Genomic DNA, 22,837 nt, shown 5'->3' with positions numbered 1-22,837 from the left:
TGCCAGCTCTAAGTCCAGATAGAGCAGAAGGGGGGGTGAATCTGAACCATGGGGTGGGTCGGTATAGGGGGGGAAGAGAACCGGGAGGAGAGCCGAGTCTGGAATGACTAGTGGAGGAATTCTGGTAGTTGAAGTCCACAAGTCTTAAAGCTGTCAAGTTTGAAACTAACTGTTGTTAGCGACCATATCTTTGGTAGTGAGCTAGTCCTGAATGATTTTTTAAAGATTATGCTTAGTGGTTCAGCTATGACTGTTGAGAACTTTTTTAGGAAGTATGCACATAGACCATAAGGCCCAATTGATAGTGAAGGTTTAAGGTCACGTAGTGCTTCTCCAACGTTGTATAAGGTTGTATGGCTGGGTTCTGTTGTGCATTAGTCCAAGCATTGATCTCATTTGTGACTGATTAATGTAGGGATTATTAGATGTGTACTTTTTTACAGTCTGCCTACTGACTTGGGGATGAGTTTGAAGATATTTGTGTGCCACATCCCTTACATCCTAATCACATCGGTAATCTTTTCCTAAGTTTTTTTTGCCTCTTTCCCCTTTAACTGATGTTACAGTAGAAGGAAGAGATTTATCTGAACTGAGGAAGAAAATAAAGGAAAAAATTCTGCCTCTCCCTACCAGCATCCATCAGTATTCATCTGGTTAGTGTTCTGTCAGTGTGTGAGAGAGCTGAGGGGTATTTGGAAACTCAAACAATATTTGCTGTATGAGCAAGGAGACAGGAAGGAGCCTCGGCATGGCTTAGCTCAAAGATACTTGTTACTGTGAAAGCAAAAGCGAAACTGAAACTTTTCTGCTTGTATTTTGCATTTGGATCAGATTTCTTTTCAGGTAGGGAGGGGTGGTAGAACTCCTTAGCATCAGAGCATGTTAATAACAATATAGGAAATACTAATGCTGCAACGATAATTTTGAAAAATCCTTTCTTAGTAAGCAAGAGGAACATATGTGGCAAATTTCCAGTTTGTAGGCTTTATGGTTCTGGAGATTTCGTGATTAATGCATGAATGGTTTTTGCTTTTATATATAGAGATATTTAACAGCAAAGGAGGAATGCAAGAGCCCAAACATTTTTTCCGATCACATTCAAATGTCAACTTCTTCCACATTTCCAAAGGAATAGAAACTGACAGGAATTTGTCAACTTCTCTAAAATATAGAATACTAACTAAAGACATTATATGGCTATGTCTACAAAGAGAATGTCAAAAGAATAATTACATTTATATACAAAGAATAGAAGATTCTGCTGAAGTGTGTAAGAACCAAAACAAATCCATGGGACAATATCAATGCAAATGTTTTTATTTGGTTCCAGTTGAAGTCGCCTCTATCTATTATTACTACTAGAGCCCCTTTTTACAATTAATTCAAAGGAAAATAAATACATATACATATATATGGAACCAATTCCTTAAGACCTTTTTGAAATGAATGTAAAATCTCCTGTTTAATAAAATTGTCAGAGCTGTTACTGATTTATTTATGTAATATATACAAATGACCGCTGTTTGCTAAGATTTTTTTGTATACATACATGCATGCATACATACATACATACATACATACATACATACATACATACATACATACATATTCCTTCAATATACCAGGGTGATTCAACACAAAAAATATGTTACCCTTCCCTGGTACAGAGCTGAAGGGATTGGATACTGTAGCCTAGAGGTTAATTCTCTGCCTTACAAGGCAAAGGTTGCAAATTCAAGTCCCAGTGAGGGTATAGCTAGCTGACAAGGCCAAAATAAAGCTGAAATAGATCTATCCTAGTCTCCCTTAATTTTCAAATTCAGCAAAAACATGTGACACAAAGACACACACATACATACACACACGCACACACACTTATATTTATGTATATGTGTGTATGTATGTATCTCACATGTTTTTGCTGAATTTTTAAAATTATAATTAATTAAATTTAAAATTAACATATATATATGTGTGTGTGTTAAAATTATTCCAGATATTTAGCATGTATTAAACTGTAAACATCTTTTTTTCCTTGTTCAATTTCGAACAGGAAAATGATGTTTCAAATAGAACTCAGTTTAGTGCTTACACACAGAATTAGGAATCTGAACAACAAATATAAATTAAGGAATTGACAAATAATATCTAAACAAATAAAAAGTCAACATGTTTAAAAAGTATAAGGAAACTTTATTTGTAATTTTAATTATCACTTACTTCTGAATAAATATCTTTTAATCAAATAAACACTAAACTATTTTTACAAGAAACAAAAGTATATCCTAACTGTTTTGGAAGCATAATTCTTACCATTTTGTTTGTTTGTTGTATTTTATCAGTAACCATTCCAAAAGTCTGGTTTTCATTTATTAGTTAGTAAGATTTAAAATAAATCTTAAATCATACTAAAAGAAGACTATCATAAAGAATCTGCCTATGTGTATCTGTCAAGGCAGAAATATAAAAGAAGCAGCTGCACGGTTCACTGCAAGTTATTAATGTTAGTTATTAGCTTTGAAACACAGATGTTACTGCTTTTCCTTTAAGAGTTCAGTGAAAACTCTCTTTAACATACTTTATGCTAAAATATAGACCATTGAAGCCTTTCTTGCTAAACATGTTGTTAGCTATATTATGCAAATAACAACATAGTTATATACATACATAAGGAAAAAGTATTTGTTCGTTTTTTTAAAAAAAACATACCTCTTCTCCCATTGTGAAGTTAAACCACCTTAAAACATTTAGAAGCAGTATGAAGAGTCCTTGCACTTCCTTCTAAAAGTTGAGCACACTGAGAAACCAAGCCTAAAACTGAGTCATACTTTAACACTAACGCTAAGGGGAAACACTGCATTTGTTTCACAGGAAACTGGAACTGGCTACAAGAAGGCAATTTTTAACTCCCTTGCAGAGAGAGAAGATTGTCCTGAGAGAAAACTGATCAGGCACAAATCAGAGCAAAAAATACTAGCATTGGATGATAAAAGCTTTCTGAAAAACCCAGGAAACAAGTCAGATATATATGAGGAATTAAGGCAGATTATATTTTTAAAAATATATTCCTTTCCAAGCTATAAGAAATTATTCTGTATTATTTGTATTAAAAGTTTTAAATAAGTAAAATATATTACTATATTAATCACACAGTTACACAATTTATATATTGTATAAATAATGCTACAGGAAAATGAAAAGCCAATGTTCATGAAGAATATCCTGGTCAAAAATAATCAGGCGCTGTTTATTGATGTAAATAGCCTCACAATAACTGTGTTTATAGGAAGGGAAGCTGTGAAAAACGTAATAAGCAAAAATAATTATTACATGGAACGCTTTTTCACAGGTACACATGCCAGCATAAAAGTGCTCACATTAAACCATGCAGTTGAACAGGTTCAGATTTAACAAATACTATGCCACCCACGTTGAATCACCAAACCCAGTATCTTGCAAGATGGGTTTCAGCGCAAGCCACTGATGGAAAGCATTCTTTAGTAACACTATTTACTTCTGGTTTTTTTTTAAAGTTTAACAGTGAAAATGTGCCTACAAAATGGTGCCAGGATACCAGTAAATGGTGCACTGGCTTTGATATGGCATATTTCAATTCACCATTAGAATGAATGAATGAGCTGGAAGGGACCTTGAAGGTCTTCTAGTCTAGCCCCCTGCTCAAGCAGGAGAACCTATACAAATAAGTGACTGTCTAGACTCTTCTTAAAAACATCCAGTGATGGAGTGCCCATGATTTCGGGAGGAAAGCTGTTTCACTGGTTAATTGTCCTCAGTGTTAGGAAGTTTTTTGTTAATTCAAGGTTGCTTCTCACTTTTTCCAATCATTGTTTCTTGTCCTTTCCTCCAGTGCTTTGGATAATAATTTGAACCCCTCTTCTTTGTGGCAGCCCCTCAAATACTGGAATACTGCTATCATGCCACCCCCTAATTCTTCTTTTCTTTATATTCTGTACCCAAATCCTGTAGCCGTTCTTCGTATGGTTTAGTCTCCAGGCTTTTGATCATCTTAGTTGCTCTTCTCTGAACTTTTCCTAAAGTCTCAAAATCATTTTTGAAGTATGGTGCCCAAAATTGGTTGTAGTATTCCAGGTGTGGTCTTACTAGGACTTTATAAAGTGGTACAGTGATACCTTGTCTTACAAACTTAATTGGTTCCGGGACGAGGTTCTTAAGGTGAAAGGTTTGTAAGACGAAACAATGTTTCCCATAGGAATCAACGGAAAAGCGATTAATGCACCCCTTTTGTCAGCCGAAGCACCTGTTTTTGCACTGCTGGGATTCCCCTGAGGCTCTCCCAGCATCGCAAAAATGAGCACTTCGCTGGCAACAGAAGTCCGGAGTTGGGGTTTCCCAGCGAAGGGAGCATCAGTGAAATCGCAGCATCGCAAAAACACCGAAGACCTCGAAACCCCACCTCCAGACCTCTGTGTTTTTGGGATACTGTGATTTCACTGAGGCTTCCCTCACTGGGAAACCCCACCTCCGGACTTCCATTGCCAGCGAAGCGCCCGTTTTTGCGCTGCTGGGATTCCCTTGAAGCATCACAAAAACACGGAAGTCCGGAGGTGGGATCTCCCATGGAGGGGAGCCTCAGGGGAATCCCAGCAGCACAAAAACAGATGCTTCGCTGGCAACGGAAGTCCGGAGGTGGTCCATCCCAGCGGCGGCAGTGGGTTTGTAAGGTGAAAATAGTTTGTACGAAGAGGCAAAAAAATCATAAACCTCGGGTTTATATCTCGAAAAGTTTGTATGACGAGGCGTTTGTAAGATGAGGTATCACTGTACTAATATCTTGATTCTATGCCTCTGTATATACAACCTAGGATTGTATTAGCTGTTTTGGGGTGGTGGCTACATATTGCTGGGTCTTATTCAAGTGATCATCCACTAAGATTCCAAGGCCCTTCTCACAATTATTGTTTTTGAGCCAGGTTTCACATAATCTATACTTATACCCTTAATTTTTCCTGTCTAAATATAAAACTTTCCTTTTCTCCACACTGAAAATTCATTTTGTTGGATAGGGCCCGTTGTTCAAGTTTGTCAAGATCTTTTTGGATCTTGAACTTGTCTTCTGAGGTGTTGGCTATTCCTGCCAGATTAGTGTTATCTGCAAATTTGATGAGTACTCCTACTATGCCCTCATTTAAGTCATTTATGGAGATATTGAAAAGTACTGAGCCTAAGATGGAGCCTTGTGGTATCCCCCTGCTTACTTCTCTCCATGTGGATGTATTACCATTAAGGACTTCTTGTTGAGTACTGTTTGTCAGCCAATTACAAATTCATCTGGTGGTGATATTGTCTATTCCATATTTGTCTAGCTTATCAAGAAGCTTGGCAAGGTTGTGGTCCATCTTGTCAAATGCCTTACTGAAATCTACATATATTATGTCCACAGCATTTTGTTGATCTACTCATTTAGTGACTTTATCAATGAATGAGATAATCATTTGGCATAATATGTTTTTAACAAACCAATGCAAGCTACTAGTTATAACTTTATTTGCTTGTAATTGTTTGCAGATCTGTTTTTTGATTATCTATCTAATTCAGATCTATCCAGAAATGTTATTAGTCAAAAGGAAACAGAAATGAATCAGCTACTGTTGCAAGCTTTAGTAATATTGGAATAATTCTACATATTACTATTGTTGACTGAAATGACATTTGGTTTGACAGATTAAATTAAATCAATGAATACTATTCCAACCACTGTGTTACTCTATTGTCATTTGGAACCCTTCTTAATTCCTTACTTATTGATATGTATATGATTAATCCATCATAAACTATACCTCACTTTATTATGGCTTATAATAAATATTTCAAGGTAAATTCATACACACGTTTTTGAGAAAAACACAATCATTCCTTGTCTATGGAGATTTTTAGTCATCCACTTAGGAAAACAAACAATCAGGACTAGATTCAGCAGTCCATCTGCATTTTAAAGACACAGGCCACTCTTTTGAAGATAACAAGTCCATATTTTGGACAGAGATGATCGCTGGTTTGAAAGAGGGGTTAAACAGGACATCTATCTCAAAATTGAACAGCTCTCTCTCAACAATGTGGGAGGGATGCAACATCATCATTATCTAATCTACAACACAGTCCTTTCAACAGTTCCAAGAAGGCTCCACACCAATTTGCACCACTCAGATGACTCTGATGACACAGATAAATATCCAGGTGACTGTAACAACCTGCAGAGGAACAGCTGTCTGCAAGGGGTATAAATCCTTCCATTCCCCACCATCCAGTTAGACCTGAAGAAGCTTTTTGGATGAGAAGTGAAATTTCTTCAAAGAAAAACCAGAAAGCCCAGTTGCCTCTTGAAAAAAGCACCTTTGGGACAACCATTCCTTCTATTCAAAAATAAATTATTAAAAGTATGCATTTCATCTCAATAGGACTGGCCCACCCCACCTCTGCCAGCAATAGAGGGACACTATAAGCCCTGTTGGCCAAGGATTTCCAGCTGACAGGGTCCAGAGAGCCTTTTTTGCTGGGGCTCCTGCCCTTTGAAACATCTTACTTCCTGAAGTGAGATTTGAAAGGCCAGCTGGTTTGGTGGCATGCCAGCAGTTGCGTCAGGGCCATAAGACACAGCCCCGGCGGATTGTAGCTGGCATCAGGGGAGGGCCATCAATGTAGGGGCAAAGAAGGCAAAGGGTGTGCCAGTGCACCTGCATATATAGGCCGATATGCCACCCACGCCCTCCTTTCTTTCCTTGCCAGCATCCAAAGCATACCAGCGGGCGTCGCATCGGCCACACAGATCAGAGCATGTGGCAAAGGTCAGGGAGAGAGAAGCGAACCTGGACAAAGGACATATGAGAAAAGGACAAGACCGGGCGAGTATACATAGCACAGGGAGAGCGCCCCGAGTGCTGAGGACGGGAGTGGGGAAAGGGAGCCCGAGCCAGTTTAAGAGATTGAGACCACCCTTCTTTCACCGTTGGGGGTTTGGGGGGGCATTTTATGGGGGCAAATTTAGCTCCTTGCTATTAAACCCAGGCTCAGCATTTAGAAATCAGGAAAGGGGAAGGAAGCAAGCTCAGGAAGATAATAACACACCAAACAGCAACAGGAAGGGAGCAAGTCAATTTAAAGTCAAGGCCGGCCTCCTCTCACCTTTCCAGGTTCCGGGGGGCTAGATTTTGTGTGAGGCAAATTTTGTTTCAAACCCCAAGCTCTGCATTTGCATGTTGGTGCCATTCACCCTGTTTTAGCCACATTAACAGCTATGGCATGGGAGCCAAATAGAATTTACAAACAGACTAAAGGCAGCCTAACACCCAGGTTCATGGAGTCTGAAAGTGGGGAGTAGGCAACGCCAATTTAGGCTGATTATATATATAAAAAAGGTAATTAGTCCAAGAGCCAGGAACGCTTATCAGAGGGGCTAGAGGACAGCACTGCCTATATAAGCTGCTTGCTGACCTTAGTCTAGCGCTCATTTTTTTAAAAAGCATCACCACCGGCTCAAAGGAAGATGAAACCCGGGGAGACAATGGCTCCACAAAAAGTGCAAGCCACGCTGAAGGGGCAGGAGCCTAACTCTCGTCCTAAGAGGGTGGTGGTCCCTTCTTATAAAGCCAGGCAGGTGGAGGGTGCGCAGAAGAAAGGAACAGGAAAAAGCGTGAGGAGAAAGGAACCGGGCATACCCTCCCACGTTATTTCCATGATTCTAGAGCACCTCGGCTCAGTGGACGCAAGCTTGACCAATGTGTACACACGCCTGCCAGAGACAACAACGGGACAAGCCACAGCACCTCCTGCCAGACCTTCGGAGGGACCCAGTCCTCAGACAGGGAAGGGCCGTCATGCCTCGGGCACAGCAGACCACCAGCAGGGCAGCTCCAGGTGAGTCATACAAAGTGGGGTAGGCCAAGTTTCGGCGGCTGGCATGAGGGGTGAAGGGAACACTGGTGGAAGTATCCTAGTATCTATGGAGCCTTGGAGGACAGAGGTAAACAGAGCAGTGAACATGTTGGTGGCCACGAGCACACAGAACTCACACCAAAGAGCAGGTAAGGAATTCTTGGTGTTTAGGCAGGGGAAGGGGTACGAGCAATGTTGATTCATCCCAGTGGAACATCTGCTCGAATACTGCATGGTAAATCACCAAAAAGGGTTAGCAGCGCGGATCATAAGAGGCAAGCTGTCAGGCCTGGCATTTATTGTCAAGGCTACTGGGTTTACCGATAGTTCAGGAGATTTCAGGGTTAGGAGATGGAGCAGGGAAGGTGCTCAAAGGAGGGGAGGTGATTACAGAAAATCACTATCCATCTGCCAACCAATAGATATCAGTGGCCAATGAAGGAGGCTCTGCTCCTCGCTCTACAAGGCTGCACTGTTTCACGTGGGTTAACTGAGGGCAGATCCCTGATCAAAGGAATTCCTAAATAAAGGGGCTTGTCGAGGGATTTCAGGGAGAGTGGAGCATGCTACAGCTGATTTTAATTGCATCTGAGCTACATCTTAAAATCAAGACTTTAAAATCCTCATGCAGATTTTGTTTATTTCTGATTCGCTTGCTTGCCTGTTTCCTAAGATCTGTGTTGCAGCAGGGAGCCCAGATTACTGCACTGGCCATTTTAGCCCACGCACGAGGTCAGAAGGCAAGCAAAGCTCATTTGCCCATTCTCATTTCTTAGAAAGTAGTCCTTTTAAAAAAATTACTGAAAACCTTTCTATAACTGCATCACTACATACTGTATTTTTCAGAGTATAAGACACACTGTAATATAAGACACATCTTAGTTTTGGGGGAGGGAAATGGGAGGGGAGAAATTACCTACTAGGTATTCATCTGGCTAGTGTCCTTAGTCTGTTCAGCTTCAGCACATTATTTTATCACCTAGTTAGGGCTGAAAAAGCTTTTTTCAGAGGTAGCAGGAAGGAAAACAAGCCTGCAAAGACTTAAAGGAAGAAAAACTGCTTTGGAGGGAGTAGGAATAAAAAATAAATATTGCAAGCCAGGAAGATCGCTAGCACCCTGTTAGAGTTGAAAAGGCATTTTTCAAAGGGAATATGAATGAAAACAAACCTGCAAAGACTTAGGGCAGTAAAAAACCTTCTTCAGAGGGAGTAGGAAGCTGGGAAAATTGTTAGCACCTGGAAAAAAAGCTTCGAAAAAGCTACATTCGGAGTATAAGATGCACCCCAATTTTCAGCCTCTTTTAGGAAGGAAAAAGATGTGCCTTATACTCTAAAAAATACAGTAGATACTGTCAAAACTATTGTCAAAAATAAGTGATCAGACTGCATCTGATAATGCCAACAACTGTACTTTTAAGAAAAGGCAAAAGACATTTCTCAAGGGCATTTATAGACAAAGTCTTATCGTCTGTGTTACAAAAATAACTATTTCACTTAGTGCTAAGAGCCGCGATGGTTCAGTGGTTAGAATGCAGTAGTGCAAGCTACTTCTGCTGATCACCAGTTGCCAGCAGTTTGGCAGATCAAATCTCAGTAGGCTCAAGGTTGATTCAGCCATCCATCTTTCCGAGGTGGGTAAAATGAGGACCCAGATTGTTGGGGAAAATATGCTAACTCTGTAAATTGCTTAGAGAGGGCTGGACTGTGAAATAATATATAAGTCTAAGTGCTATTGCTCTTCTTGTTCAGGTGCCAAAATGACTTCTACAAGACTCTGTATGTGCCAGAAAGGCTACCTGGCAAAGAGCCATAGAAATATCTCACAAATCACAGAATATCTGCTGGAGGACAGCGGTAGAGAAGGAATGGTAAAAGATTTGGAACTGGAAGAGAAAGGAACTGTGCAATAGTGTAGCACAGATTGCAAAAAGTAATATTTTAAAACTAGTTATAGTATTATGATAAATTCAGGGTCTGCCATTTTTCATGATATATACAGCTTACATTAGTGTTCTGGATTCTGCTGGAAATTTATCAATTACAAATACCTCTTATTAAATGCATTATATCATGAATAAAGAAACTCCATTTATTTCTCTACTCTTCTGGAATTCAAACACATTTCATACATGCACTTATCTGTTGGTCCGTTATCTCCCTTGACCGCATTTCTCACATTCCTTCTCCATCTCCATTTAACAAGATTTATTTTCCTAAATGCCTGATCTCTAAAAACAGCAGCCCTGACTGTTAATCAACACAAAATACTTTTGCTTACTTGAGAGCGGCAATAAAAACAGCCATTTTTCTCATAATTGAAACTCCACCCTTCTTCCCCACTGACCCCCTGACGTGCCAAATACATCACTACAGTATTTAACCCATTCCTCTCCTTAATATCTTCTTCCAGACCTCTGTTCTCTACGTTTTTGGGCCCTTCTGAATTTAGGGTTAACCCAGCGAGCGTCTGATTCTCCCACGCTAGATCTTGAACACATAGCCCCATCCTGTGGCTGGCCTCCCACCTGTTCTACTACCTGTAATCCTGGCCCCCCCACTAATTCATAAACACTATCTGAATCAGAGTCCTCAATATCTTCATCATCCTCCAACTGATCAGGAGTATGTACAACAATTAGAAGGTTGAATTCAAAATAAATATCCCATTTTGGATATCAATGTGGAAGTAATATCACAGATATGCAAATCCAATTATAGAATCTGATATAAGATAAAATTAATGCCATAATAGATTTTGAATAGTCTAAGACAGTGATGGCAAACCTATGGCACGGGTGCCACAGATGGCACACGGAGCCATATCTGCTAGCACATAAGTAGTTACTCTAGCTCAGCTCAAATGTGCATGTGCATGCCATCCAGCTGATTTTTGGATCTTCCAGAGGCTATGGGAGGGCATTTTCAACTTCCAGAGAGTCTCCAGGGGAATAAGGGAGGGCATTTTTGCCCTTGCTAGGCTCCAGAGAAGCCTCTGGAGCCTGGGGAGGGTGAAAAACGGGCCTATTGGGCTCCCCAGAGGTTGGGAAATGGGCAGGCCTCCAGAGGGCCTCCGGGGGTGGAGGCCATTTTCACCGTCCCAAGGCATTGAATTATTGGTATGGGCACTCTCACATCCATATGTGCTTTCGGCACCCGAGGAAAAAAAGGTTCGCCATCATTGGTCTTGGAGTTCCTGTAATAATATTAAAACAATCTATAGAAAGATATGAATAATTCTTTATTACAGAAAATGCATAACTACGCATAGAATGAATATTAATATATCTTTCTAGAAAATTAGAAAGTTCAATAACATTTTTAAGCAGAATTCCTTTTTTTTTTTTTACCTTGGCAGAACATTTATTCTTGAGACACAAACATACTAGTCTGAACACATGTGACAAATTTATATATCATACCTTTTCAACTGGCAGAAAATCATTATCTACTTCTATTGACCTTGGACGTAATTTTATGGGTTTGTCCTTGAAAATGTCACCAAATCCAATTCCCTTTATTTTCTTGGGTTGGATTGCTGCTGCTCCATTGGCTCCTTCTGATTTTGTGCTACTTGAATCACCACCATCACTTTCTGACCCTGTAGTATCCCTTAAACCTAAAAGAGGGAAGAAAGAAAAATAATTTTTATAACAGTACAATCAGCAAAATAAAAACGAAATCCTCATGAACCAGATACAAGACTGAAATTAATGTTAAAACATTGTTTCAACTGACAGGACAACACAGCAACCAACCAGTTTTATTATGTTTATGGAAAACATATGGTAAGATATAGATATATACACAAGGGGAGGTAGAACAGACATTATTTCATTTATTTATATCCCTCAGATACTTAGCAATGTGGAATAGCATTATTCTAAATCTTTCACAGATAATAGAGCTGGGTACAAACTGACTATGATATAATGTACCACTATTCTTAGAGTTTACACTCCAAAAGTATGGGCAACCACAAGAGAGCTTCAGTTAAAATCTCAATAAATGAACAAATTAATAAGCTAAACAAATTAACCAAAATAATCAGAAGTGATTATCAGAATCACCTTGTTCATATGTCATACTAACTTTAGAAAATCCATAAAAAGACATCCATTTTTAAATAATCATACAATGTAAAAAATGGATATCTATTTGAAAATCAATTAAATGTTAAATCAGCAGTTAAATCTACAGATTGGGTCATATATATATTGGATTGGATACTGCAGCCTAGAGGATAATTCTCTGCCTTACAAGGCAAAGGTTGCAGGTTCAAGTCCCAGTGGGTATGGCTAGCTGATGAGGCCAAAATAAGGCCGAAATAGATCTATCCTAGTCTCCCTTAATTTTCAAATTCAGCTTAAACATGTGACACATACAGATAGAATTGTCGGCTATCAATAAAAATTAACTGCCTTGGAAATGGCCCTGGGTTGGGCCGAGAGGCAAAAAAGGAGCTGTGATGTTCCTTCAATATACCAGGGTGATTCGACACAAAATGTAACCCTTCCCTGGTACAGAGCTGAAGGGATTGGATACTGTAGCCTAGAGGATAATTCTCTGCCTTACAAGGCAAAGGTTGCAGGTTCAAGTCCCAGTGGGTATGGCTAGCTGATGAGGCCAAAATAAGGCCGAAATAGATCTATCCTAGTCTCCCTTAATTTTCAAATTCAGCTTAAACATGTGACATATATATATATATATATAATTTAAACAAACCAATTATATAATCAATATTGTAAATTATGTAAGAGAGAAATTATTTAAGACAGTAACAGAAAACAGAAGTTAATCAAATATGCGATCAAATGGACTACCTAACATTATCTCTGCCAACACATTAAATCAAATATCTACCAGAGGAAATCTTGCTGAAAAATATATCCCTTTCTGTTATAAATGTGGATTGGAAAAAATGAAGGGTTTTAATATGGGTGTCAATTTGAACCTCTGATTGTCCAAAAGTATTTATAAAACATTAAACCTGAATATATTTGGAACCAAAATGATAGTTTATGGAAGAACTATTTTTAAGGTCAAGAATACGATTATGCATAGATTTTAGATACGCATGACAAATGATTTAATCTACAATCTATGACTTCAGATGATACTATAAATATTCAAATAATTCTAACAATATGTAGATGTAAGCAATATTGCTCAGCTTTAGATATGAAACCATTTTGAGTTTAATACTTTTCAATCTCAAAGTGAAGATTTTGCCTGTTCAAGGCCTAAAAAAATACATTGTTATATTTACTATAGAACACACCATTTTGTACAAAATTTTTCTGTAAGACAGAAATGATATGTGGGCAGCTTTTGTCAAAGACAGGCTCATCACTGAGATCACTGATTTTTATAGCTCATCTTCAAGAATCATTATGAAATATTTCAACTTTACTTTTGTTCTTTACAACTATGCCTTACACTCTGCTGCTGTACAGTACATAGAATTGACTGGGTACAAAATAGAATTATAATATCCATTAACCATAATAAATGACTGAGATGAGGTAATAAAAGGGGAATTTACCAAATTTGTGGATGATATTAAGCTGGCAGGAATAGCCAACACCCTAGAAGATAGGGCCCAATCTAACAAAATAAAATTCAATGTAGATAAAAATAAAGTCTTGCATTTAGGCAAGAAAAACCAAAAGTATACATATAGACTGGGCAACACCAGGTTTAATAGTAGTAACTATGAGAGGGATCTTGAAGTGGACAACCAATTAAATATGAGCCAGCAGTGTGCAGTGGCAGCCAAAAAAGCCAATGCAATCCTAAATTGCATTAACAGAGGGATACAATCAAGAACTAATACCACTCTATAAAGCCTTAGTAACATCAAACCTAGAATACTGCATCCAGTTTTGGTTACCACACTATATAAAAAAGAAGATATTGAGACTAGATAAAATGCAGGGAAAAGCAATAAAAATGATTAGGGGAACTTGAGGCTGAAACATGAAGAATAGTTATAGGAACTGGGTATGGCTAGTCTAGTCTAAGAAAAGGACCAAGGGAGACATGATAACAGTGTTCCAATAGTTGAAGGGCTGTTACAGAGAGGATAGAGTCAACCTATTTTCCAAGAGCACCTGAAGATCAGACAAGGAATAATGGATAGAAACTGATCAAAGAGAGATTCAACCTAGTAATAAGAAGGAATTTTATGACAATGTGAATGATCAACCAATGGAACAGCTTGCCTTCAGAAGTTGTGGGAGCATCATCACTGGATGTTTTTTTAAGGAGTGTGTAGAACCTTTGAATTATCAAGGATATGCACAGAGGAAACCTTGGGATTCCAGCGAGATAGGAGTACCGTATTTTTCGGAGTATAAGATGCACCCTTTTCCTCCCTAAAAGAAGCTGAAAATTTGGGTGTGTCTTATACTCTGAATGTAGCTTTAAAAAAAAGTTTTTTCCCCAGCCCTAACTAAGTGATAACAATCTTCTCAGCTCTTACCTTGGAGATTCTTTCCTTGTTAATCTCTGTGAAGAATGTTTTCCAAGCCCTAAGTCTTTGCAGTTTTTAAATTGCTCTAACTTGCTCCAAATAAATTTCTTTCCAGCCCTAATCAGGTGCTAACGATGTTCCCAGCTCTTACTGGCTTGCAAGCTCTTTCATTGTTATTTTCTGCAAATAATGTTCTCCAAACCCTGTCTTTGTAGAGTTTTTTTCATTGCTCTACTTGCTCAGAATGTTTATTTCCAGCCCTAACTAGGTGCTGAAAATATTCCCAGCTCTTACTGGCTTGCAAGCTCTTTCATTGTTACTCTCTCTGAATAGGTTTATTTTACAGCCCTAAGCAGGGGATAAAATAATGTGCTGAAGATGAACAGACTAAGGATGCTAGCTAGCTGAATATCTGGTAATCAGATTCTTTTCCCTATTTCCCTCCCCCAAAACTAATGTGCTTCTTATACTCCGGTGCATCTTATACTCCAAAAGATATGGTAATTATTCAGTCATACAAGACAGATACATTAAAGTGTATAAAATAGTGTTTACTTTAGAAATAGCACAGTCAAGTTAAACAGTCAATATCGGTCTATACAATGTAATAACATTACAAGCCTATCTTTGCCTTACATATCAGAGACACATTACAGCTTACAAATACATCAAACTATCATCGAGCTTAACAGCAGTGAATCAGCAGAAAGAGCAGAATAAGCAGAGAGAGGGAATCATGCTTTCTGGGTCTCTCTTATGGCAATTTGAAACACTACCTCTTAAAGCTATAGTACATCAATACAAACAAGCATTCATTGTTAGCTTCTTTATATATTGCAAACCCAACTGTCTTCTACATAGTACTAACAGGTTTCAAGAAGAGACTGACTTCTAATCCAAGAAACCTTAAAAATTACAAGAAACAGAGAATGGAATTTATTATTATCATTTAAGAAAAAGCAATTGCAATTACTTGATGAGGAAAATTCGAATAAAATGAAGATGATTATGAAACATAGAATTAGAAGCTGGAACAATAAATCTATGAAGCAAATGGTACATTATTTAAAAAAAAGAAAAGAGAAATCTTTTATCTCTGCTTTAAAAGATAAGGATGGTCTAATAAAACGTAATACTGTAGAAATGGAAAAAATAATGAGAGACTTTTATGGGGAATTATATAAAAAAGAGTATGTTGTTTCCCAAACTTCAGAGGTTAAAAAGCAATTAAAGAAAGAGGACAGTCAAATGTTAAATGCAAAAATTACAAGTGAGGAGATATCTAGAGTTATTAAGGGATTGAAACCTGCTAAAGCTCCTGGTCCAGGTGGTTTTACAGCTGAATATTATAAAGTGTATATGAACGAATTATTACCGTATATGGAGAAATTGTTTAATAATGTAATGGAAACTTTTGAAACTCCACAGATGTGGAAAATGTCAGAAATTATAACGGTCCCAAAACCAGATCGTGATTTAACGGATCCTAGTTCCTATCGCCCCATTAGCTTGTTAAATCAGGACTACAAGATATTTATGAAAATATTGGCAAATAGGGTGGAGAATATATTACCAAAAATAATTGGAGAAGATCAATATGGATTTGTGAAAGGAAGGAAAATCTTTGAACCAATAAGAAACGTGATTAATGTTCTACATCATGCTACCAGTACCAAAAGGAAATTAAGCATTTTAAAATTAGATGTTTATAAGGCCTTTGATAAAGTTAATCATGAATACCTATTTCAACTATGTAAAGATTTAAATATGGGAAATAAATTTTGTAAAGTTATAGAAACAATATATAAGGATAATGTAGCTCAAATTAGAGTAAATGGCAATAGAACAGAAATGATTAAAATTCAAAATGGAACTAAACAGGGTTGCCCATTATCCCCAATGCTATTTGCATTAGCAATCGAGACCTTAGCAAATAAAATTAGAAATGATAAGGAATGGAGAGGCTATCAAATAGGGGAACTTGAATTGAAATTAAACTTATTTGCAGATGATGCTATAGTAATGTCTGAAACCCCAATTGAAATGATGAAAAAAATAATGATATTACTTCAAGAATTTAAAGATCAATCTGGGCTTAAGGTTAATATAGAAAAATCAGAGATAATATGCTTAAATACTGGCCCCAAAGAGCAAATTGAAATTCAAAAAATCTCAGGATTGAAATTAGGTTGTAAAAAAATGAAATATTTGGGAATTTGGTTATTTAAAAATCCATCAAAAATAACAACGGCCAATTATAACTTAATATGGAAAAAAATCCAGAAGCAGATCAAAAATTGGAAGGGAAAAAATTTAGGAAGAATGGCTAAGATAAGGGCCCTTAAGATGATGATAATACCAAAGATGATGTATTTGTTTCAAGTTTTACCGGGCAGTTTTCCTGAGGCAAAATTAAGAGAATGGGATAATAGACTAAACTTTTGGATTGAAGGAGAGAAAAAATCTAGAATAAGGAAGCATTGGCAGTATGCACAAGAAAAAGAAGGAGGTTGGGGAAGCCCATCTCTAGTATTATATAGAAATGCATTTCAAATTGAAAGGTTAATCGAGCTACAGTTATGGGGGGGAAAGAAATGGGTAGAATTAGAAAGAGAAATTAATAATATAAATAATAAAGAATTCTTATTTAAAAGTTGGAATAGAATAGAAATAGAACCAGTACCCTAAGTGATTCTTTTAAAGCATGTTTAGAAATATGGCTTAAATGGCAGAGGACAAGTGGAATAAAGTTATCCAAGCTATCAACGTTGCATGCACTGAATATAGGGGATGAGGCTAATTTAATTAGAATTATTAAAATATTAAATAGTAAAGGGGTAATGAGAATGGAACAGTTATATGAGAAAGATGGAAGAGTTAGTAGAACTAGATTGGAATGGTTGATCGGTAAACAGCAATGGTTGCAGATTAATGCAATATGTACATGTTTAAATAAAAGTGAGAATAAAGAAGCCTTCTTACGAGAAGAAAATAGCTTGGAAAAAATAATAAGGGTAAAGGACAAGCCAGTAACATATATAGAATGCTATTGCAGAGGCAAGAAGAAGTAGTTAAAAGTTTAACAAGATGTTGGCAGGATGACTTACAAATAGACGAAAGAGAAATGGAAGAAATAATAGTAAACATATATAAGATTAAAAACACGAGAGTTAAAGAGATGAGAAGAAAAATCTTACATAAGTGGTATTATACACCTGCACAGGGGAAAGAGAAAGGTAAATGCTGGCATGGATGCCAGAAAAAAGGAATCTTTATGCACATGATCTGGGAATGTATAGAAATACAGAAATTCTGGAAGGTAGTCCAGAATGAAATTAATAAAATGTTAAACATTAATTGGATAATTACAAAAGAAACAGCAATCTTAATTAAATATAGGGAACTAGGAGAATCTAAAGAAATTAAAACTGTAGCATTGGAAAGTGCTCAAGCGGTGATAGTATTAGGCTGGAAAGACTCTACAAAATGGACACTACAGAATTGGTATTGGTACATGGTGGATTACATACATTTTGAAATTATGGAAATAAGATTAAATAATTTTGATGAGAATAAACTAGAGAAGCTGATGGTGCGATGGAACAAGGTAAAAGATTATATGTTAAGTAGAATCTGTGATGTAAATACGAAAAATAAACTACAATCACTCTTTTAGTAAAAAAAGGGTTCAAGATAGAGCCAAGGATCAATAGATAGACAAATAACTTAAAAGTCTTTGAATCCTCCTATAGGGGTGGTGGGGGTGACGGGGTGTGTGTGTTGTTTGGTGATGGGCACATGCACTGTGCACTGTTATATGTTTGTTTTTTGTAAACCTATAAAATCAATAAAATTTATTTTTTTTAAAAAAAAGAAGAGACTGACTTCCATTTGTCAAAAATGGTGTAGGGTCTCCTGCTTGGGTAGTGAATTGGACTAGATTACCTACAAGGTGCCTTCCTGTTAATCTGTAATCTTATCGTAAAGATGTGATACCAAGACATTACTTCCAACTTATACTTATGGCTTGAAAATTTGACAGTGCTAATTGTTGCTTTAAAAAATTTGAGTATTCAATAATTCCGTTCAACCTCTAAAGTAGCTTATTAACCTCTAAAGTGAGTTATTGTGGGTGCATATAAAAATATGAAAGCTCTTTTGATGTTAGTTGAATGTAAATGGTAAATTGTAACATCTACAAAGAATTTGGAGAAGAAAAAGAAACAACTTAATGGAAGCAAATGATTGCAGGAGAAGAATATGTATACTCTTCTCAAGAAGAATGAGTGTTAGTCAACAATAAGGAAAAAAAGATGGAGAAGAACAAACTCAAAAAAATTACATGTATATTATAGAATTCCATATAAATGTGTGGAGTTATAATGTCAATTCAATCAGAAGAAGGAGCATGACACTGAAAAGAAAAATCAAGTTTTATTATAAAAATTATTGGGTGCCTGTTCCACAAGAAAAAGAGACCCTAACGCTTCTAACACTTCAGATTCTAAAACTTCTATAATTAGATAAGGGAAAAGAAACCCACTGCATTGTATATGTTCTCCTTTAATAAATACTCCTATCTTTACCAAAGCTGTGCAACAATAAACATTTTCAACATTCCTAATCATATTCATGTGTAAACTGCTGTTCAAAACAAATGAAAAATACTTTGAATACATGTTTGAATGTAAGCAGAGTCATAAAAATTAAACAATCACTTAGACTTTCAAAGGGCAAATTGTGCAAGAACAACATCAGTGCAACAAATGTTAGGGTTCAAGAAAAATAAATATTGTGAATATATTGAAAAATTGCCTGTACTTGATGATTGGAAGAATGCAGAGACCAAGGTAGCAAGAAGTATAGGAGCATCTGTTTGTTCCATGTATATGGAAAGCTAGACAGCAGAAATTTTGATTTTCAATAAGCACTGAGAAATATAAATCATAACTATGAAAAATAAAATTTATTGTAATTTTCTTAATTTGGATAAACTAATAAGATTAACAGTCTTGATTTTGGGATGATTATATGAACATGGGGTTGATAAACCTCAAATGAGAAATACTGTATTTTTCAGTATATAAGACACACCTTTTTACCTCCCAAAAGTATGTCAAAAACTGGGTGCGTCTTATACAACAAATGTTGTGCGGGCGGGAGTTGGGTGGTCAGCTGCTGAATTTGCAATTCCTCCTAGCAAGCTGTGGGCTAGTTAGGGCAGCAGATGAGGATAGGCAGCGTCCCCCCCCCCAAAAAAAGACCTTCAATGGTGTATTTTTACAGGCACTGAGCTTCTCCGTTCAAAGGGGAAGTGTGGTAAAAAAGCCCATTTTATTTGCAGAGTGGCCTCCGGCAGACCCCTAAGCGGATAAAATCCGTTTGTGTGTGTGTGTGTGTGTGTGTGTGTGTGCGCGCGCGCGCATAAGAATCATCTGAATCTGTTCGGAGGGAAATGTTCCATATGGGTGAAGGCCGGGCTGATCCATCTGCTCGCTGTTTGTCCCTCAGCGGCATCCTTAGGCTAAACCCTGCACAGGGAAGTAGCTCGCGGAGAGAAGGTGCTGCATCAGCAACACTACTCCTTGGACGCCAGGAGGGCAGTCTCGTGTCCCGCTCTCAACCTCGAGGTGTCACGAGAGAGGCAAAGGTAGTCAGAACTGGAGATCTTCCCATACACCCGCCTCCTCCTGTCCTCGCAGGGATGTGATCGCTTGAGCCACAGGGGAAGCACCCGTCTCTGGGGGGAAATGGGTCTCCCCATCAGGGGAGCAGGTGAGAGGGGACTCCTCACTCGTGACCGAGGCATGCTCCATGGCCTCAGTGAAGGTTTGAAGACCAAGTTCCAAGTTTGAAGACTCCTGAGACCCTTGCACTGAGATAGGAGTACAAAGGTCTTCAAACCTGGCAAGTTTAAGGCTTATGACTGAAGGAGGAATTCTGGGAGTTGAAGTCCACAAGTCTTGAAGCTGTCAAGTTTGAAGACCTCTGAGTTAGGGATTAGGAGTGCAAGGGTCTTCAAACCTGGCAAGTTTAAGGCTTGTGGACTTCCACTCCCATTTCTGAGGTAGCATGGCTGAAGGAGGAAGTCTTGAAGCTGTCAAGTTTGAAGTTTGTAAAAAGTGTATATGGTTTTAAACAGTAAACATTATTATAAATAGTATTCTGCTACACTGGTATTTTATTAAACAATATAATACTACATCATTTAGTTCAGAATACATTTTTCCTTGTTTTCCTCCTCTAAAACCTAGGTGCGTCTTATACACCGGTGCGTCTTATATACCAAAAATATAGTATATGATGGAAATAAAGTATGCTTAAGAACAAATTGACTATTGTACTGAACAATTGTTCAAGAATTATTCCTGGCAGTTTAACCAAAAATAATGAAAAAATAGTAAAATACTTACAATTACAGTAATTCAAATAACCATACAGCATGCCTCCATGTCTATGGTGACAATTTTAACTACATATTAAAGGTTCTACTAAAACACTGATTTCACTGCCTTCTTGAACAGCATCAGAGCAAATATCAGCTAAACATGTGGAGGTATGCTATTCCAGAAGAAAGGCTGCAACTGTCTGAGCCCAACTAAAAATTTCATATTGGAGGGAATCTGTGTGATCTTAATCCCCTTCCCATGATAAGTATAAATAAATAGACCTTTATTACAGTCAAGGCCATCAATATCAATGTTCCCTCTAATTTTTTTTCAGGGTGCGTGGAAAAGTATAGTGTCTGAGCGGCAGTCCCCTTGGGACTGGGTGACATAGAAGTATAAATAAATGAATGAATGAATTAATGAATGAATAACCAATCCCTTCTTTTTATTAAAAGAAATTAATAATAAAACAAAACCAAAATCTATTACCATTAAAACTAAAACAAGCAGCAAAACCAAAAACATAACTATGAATAAAAACAGGGGAGGGCTGGGGGTTTTTTCTCTGTTATTATTTAAGTGCTTTTACCATATGCTTTAAATCAAGAGTCAATCATTTTCTCATTTCTCTTTTTTCTCCCCTTTTTTCTATCATTTCTCTCCCTCTCTTTTCCTTCTACTCTTCTCTCTCTCTCTCTTGCTTTCTTCCTCTCTCTCTCTTCCTTCCTCTCTCCTCTCTCTCTCTTTCTTTCTTGATCTCTCTCACTCTCTCTCTATTCCTTCCTATCTTCTCTCTCTCTCTCTTTCTCTCTCTTGCTTTCTTTCTCTCTCTCTCCCCTCTTGCTCTCTCTCTCTTTTTTTCACTTTTTGTCTCCCTCTCTCCTTTCTATCTTGCTCTCTCTCTCTCTCTTATTCTTTCTCTCTCTGGTTTTCTTTCTCTCTCTCTCTCTCTCTCTCTCACTCTTTCTCTCATTTTTTTTTCTTTCTCTCTCTCTCTCTCTCTTGCTTTCTCTCTCACACACACTTTCTTTCTCTTGTTCTCTCTCTCTCTTGCTATCTCTCTTTCTCCCCCCTCTTTCTCTCTCTCCCTCTCTCTCTCATTTTCTCTCTATCTTGCTCTGTCTGTTGCTCTCTCTCTCTCTCTCTCGTTCTTTCTTTCTCTTTCTTCCTTTCTTCTCTGCGGAGGCCGGTGAAGGTTTTTCTTAGTTTGAATGTTCCGGGCGGGCTGGCAGGGGGATTGGGAGCGTGCGCGTACACGTGCCCGACATTCAAACTAACCTTCGCCGGCCTCCGCTGTGAGAAGAACGCCTGTCCCGCCTCTCCTGCAGCCTCTTTGCTGACAGCCAGGATGAAAGCGCTCTCAGTGAAGGGACTGCAAGAGGGGCGGGGCGGGCGTTCCCAAAGCGTTCGGAGTGGCTAGCAGCCAGATCAGGACGAGAAGCCGCAGCCACCAACACCGCTGCAGCCACTGCTGTAGGAGGAGCCACACCACAAGGCAGTAAGCGGAGGAGGAGAAAGAGGGGCAGATAGGACAGGCGGGTGGGGGGCAGCAGCCAGAAGCCAGGGGTGCGAGGGGGCCAGAGGCGCTGGGGGGCAGGGGCGGCCGTGGCTCCTTGCGTGGCCTTGGAAAAGGGTGCGCAGAAGGGTGTTTTGGGGTGCACAGGCGCGCAGTCGTGCACCTTAGAGGGTACAGTGATCAATATAATAATATTTTTTTGAAAAAAGAACATCCAAGAACTGTTTCCGAATCTTAGAATCTAGACATTTTAGTATCTCTTTGATCCTAGTAGCAGATTCTTGGGTGATAAATGTAGACCTTGACTTACAGCAGTTCGTTGACCGTCCAAAGTTGGTCGTCACCCAAGTCAACAAAGACGTGCTAGGTGTTGAGGTTCTTGGACATCTGGAGATAAATGACTTATAAAATTCATGACTTTTGGCTGACCAACCAAATTTGATCCATTATAAATATACGATAAATATACAGTAAAAGTTTATTTTACTTGAAGTGTAGGAAGCTTTTGGAGGGGTGATTTTGGGAGCGATTTGGGGTGGCCTAGGAAGC

General features: G+C 38.1%; 1 protein-coding gene across 4 annotated transcripts in view; it reads right to left on the bottom strand.

Annotated features, from left to right (window-relative positions):
- Positions 1 to 22,837, bottom strand: part of SH3KBP1 (SH3 domain containing kinase binding protein 1) — a 174,811-nt gene that overhangs the window by 80,810 nt on the left and 71,164 nt on the right. For 3 of the 4 annotated variants that reach the window (XM_070750739.1, XM_070750737.1, XM_070750738.1), the window contains one exon: positions 11,331 to 11,527. In XM_070750739.1, the coding sequence (XP_070606840.1) occupies positions 11,331 to 11,527 (197 nt within the window). Of the gene's footprint in view, positions 1 to 2,709; positions 2,777 to 11,330; positions 11,528 to 22,837 lie in introns of those variants that run through there. The other variant, XM_070750740.1, reaches the window with a different exon arrangement.

The sequence above is a fragment of the Erythrolamprus reginae genome, chromosome 4 (assembly GCF_031021105.1).
Source record: "Erythrolamprus reginae isolate rEryReg1 chromosome 4, rEryReg1.hap1, whole genome shotgun sequence".
Lineage (NCBI taxonomy): Eukaryota > Metazoa > Chordata > Lepidosauria > Squamata > Dipsadidae > Erythrolamprus > Erythrolamprus reginae.
Note: the sequence above shows the minus strand (reverse complement) of the source record. Positions and strands in the feature narration are given on the sequence as shown.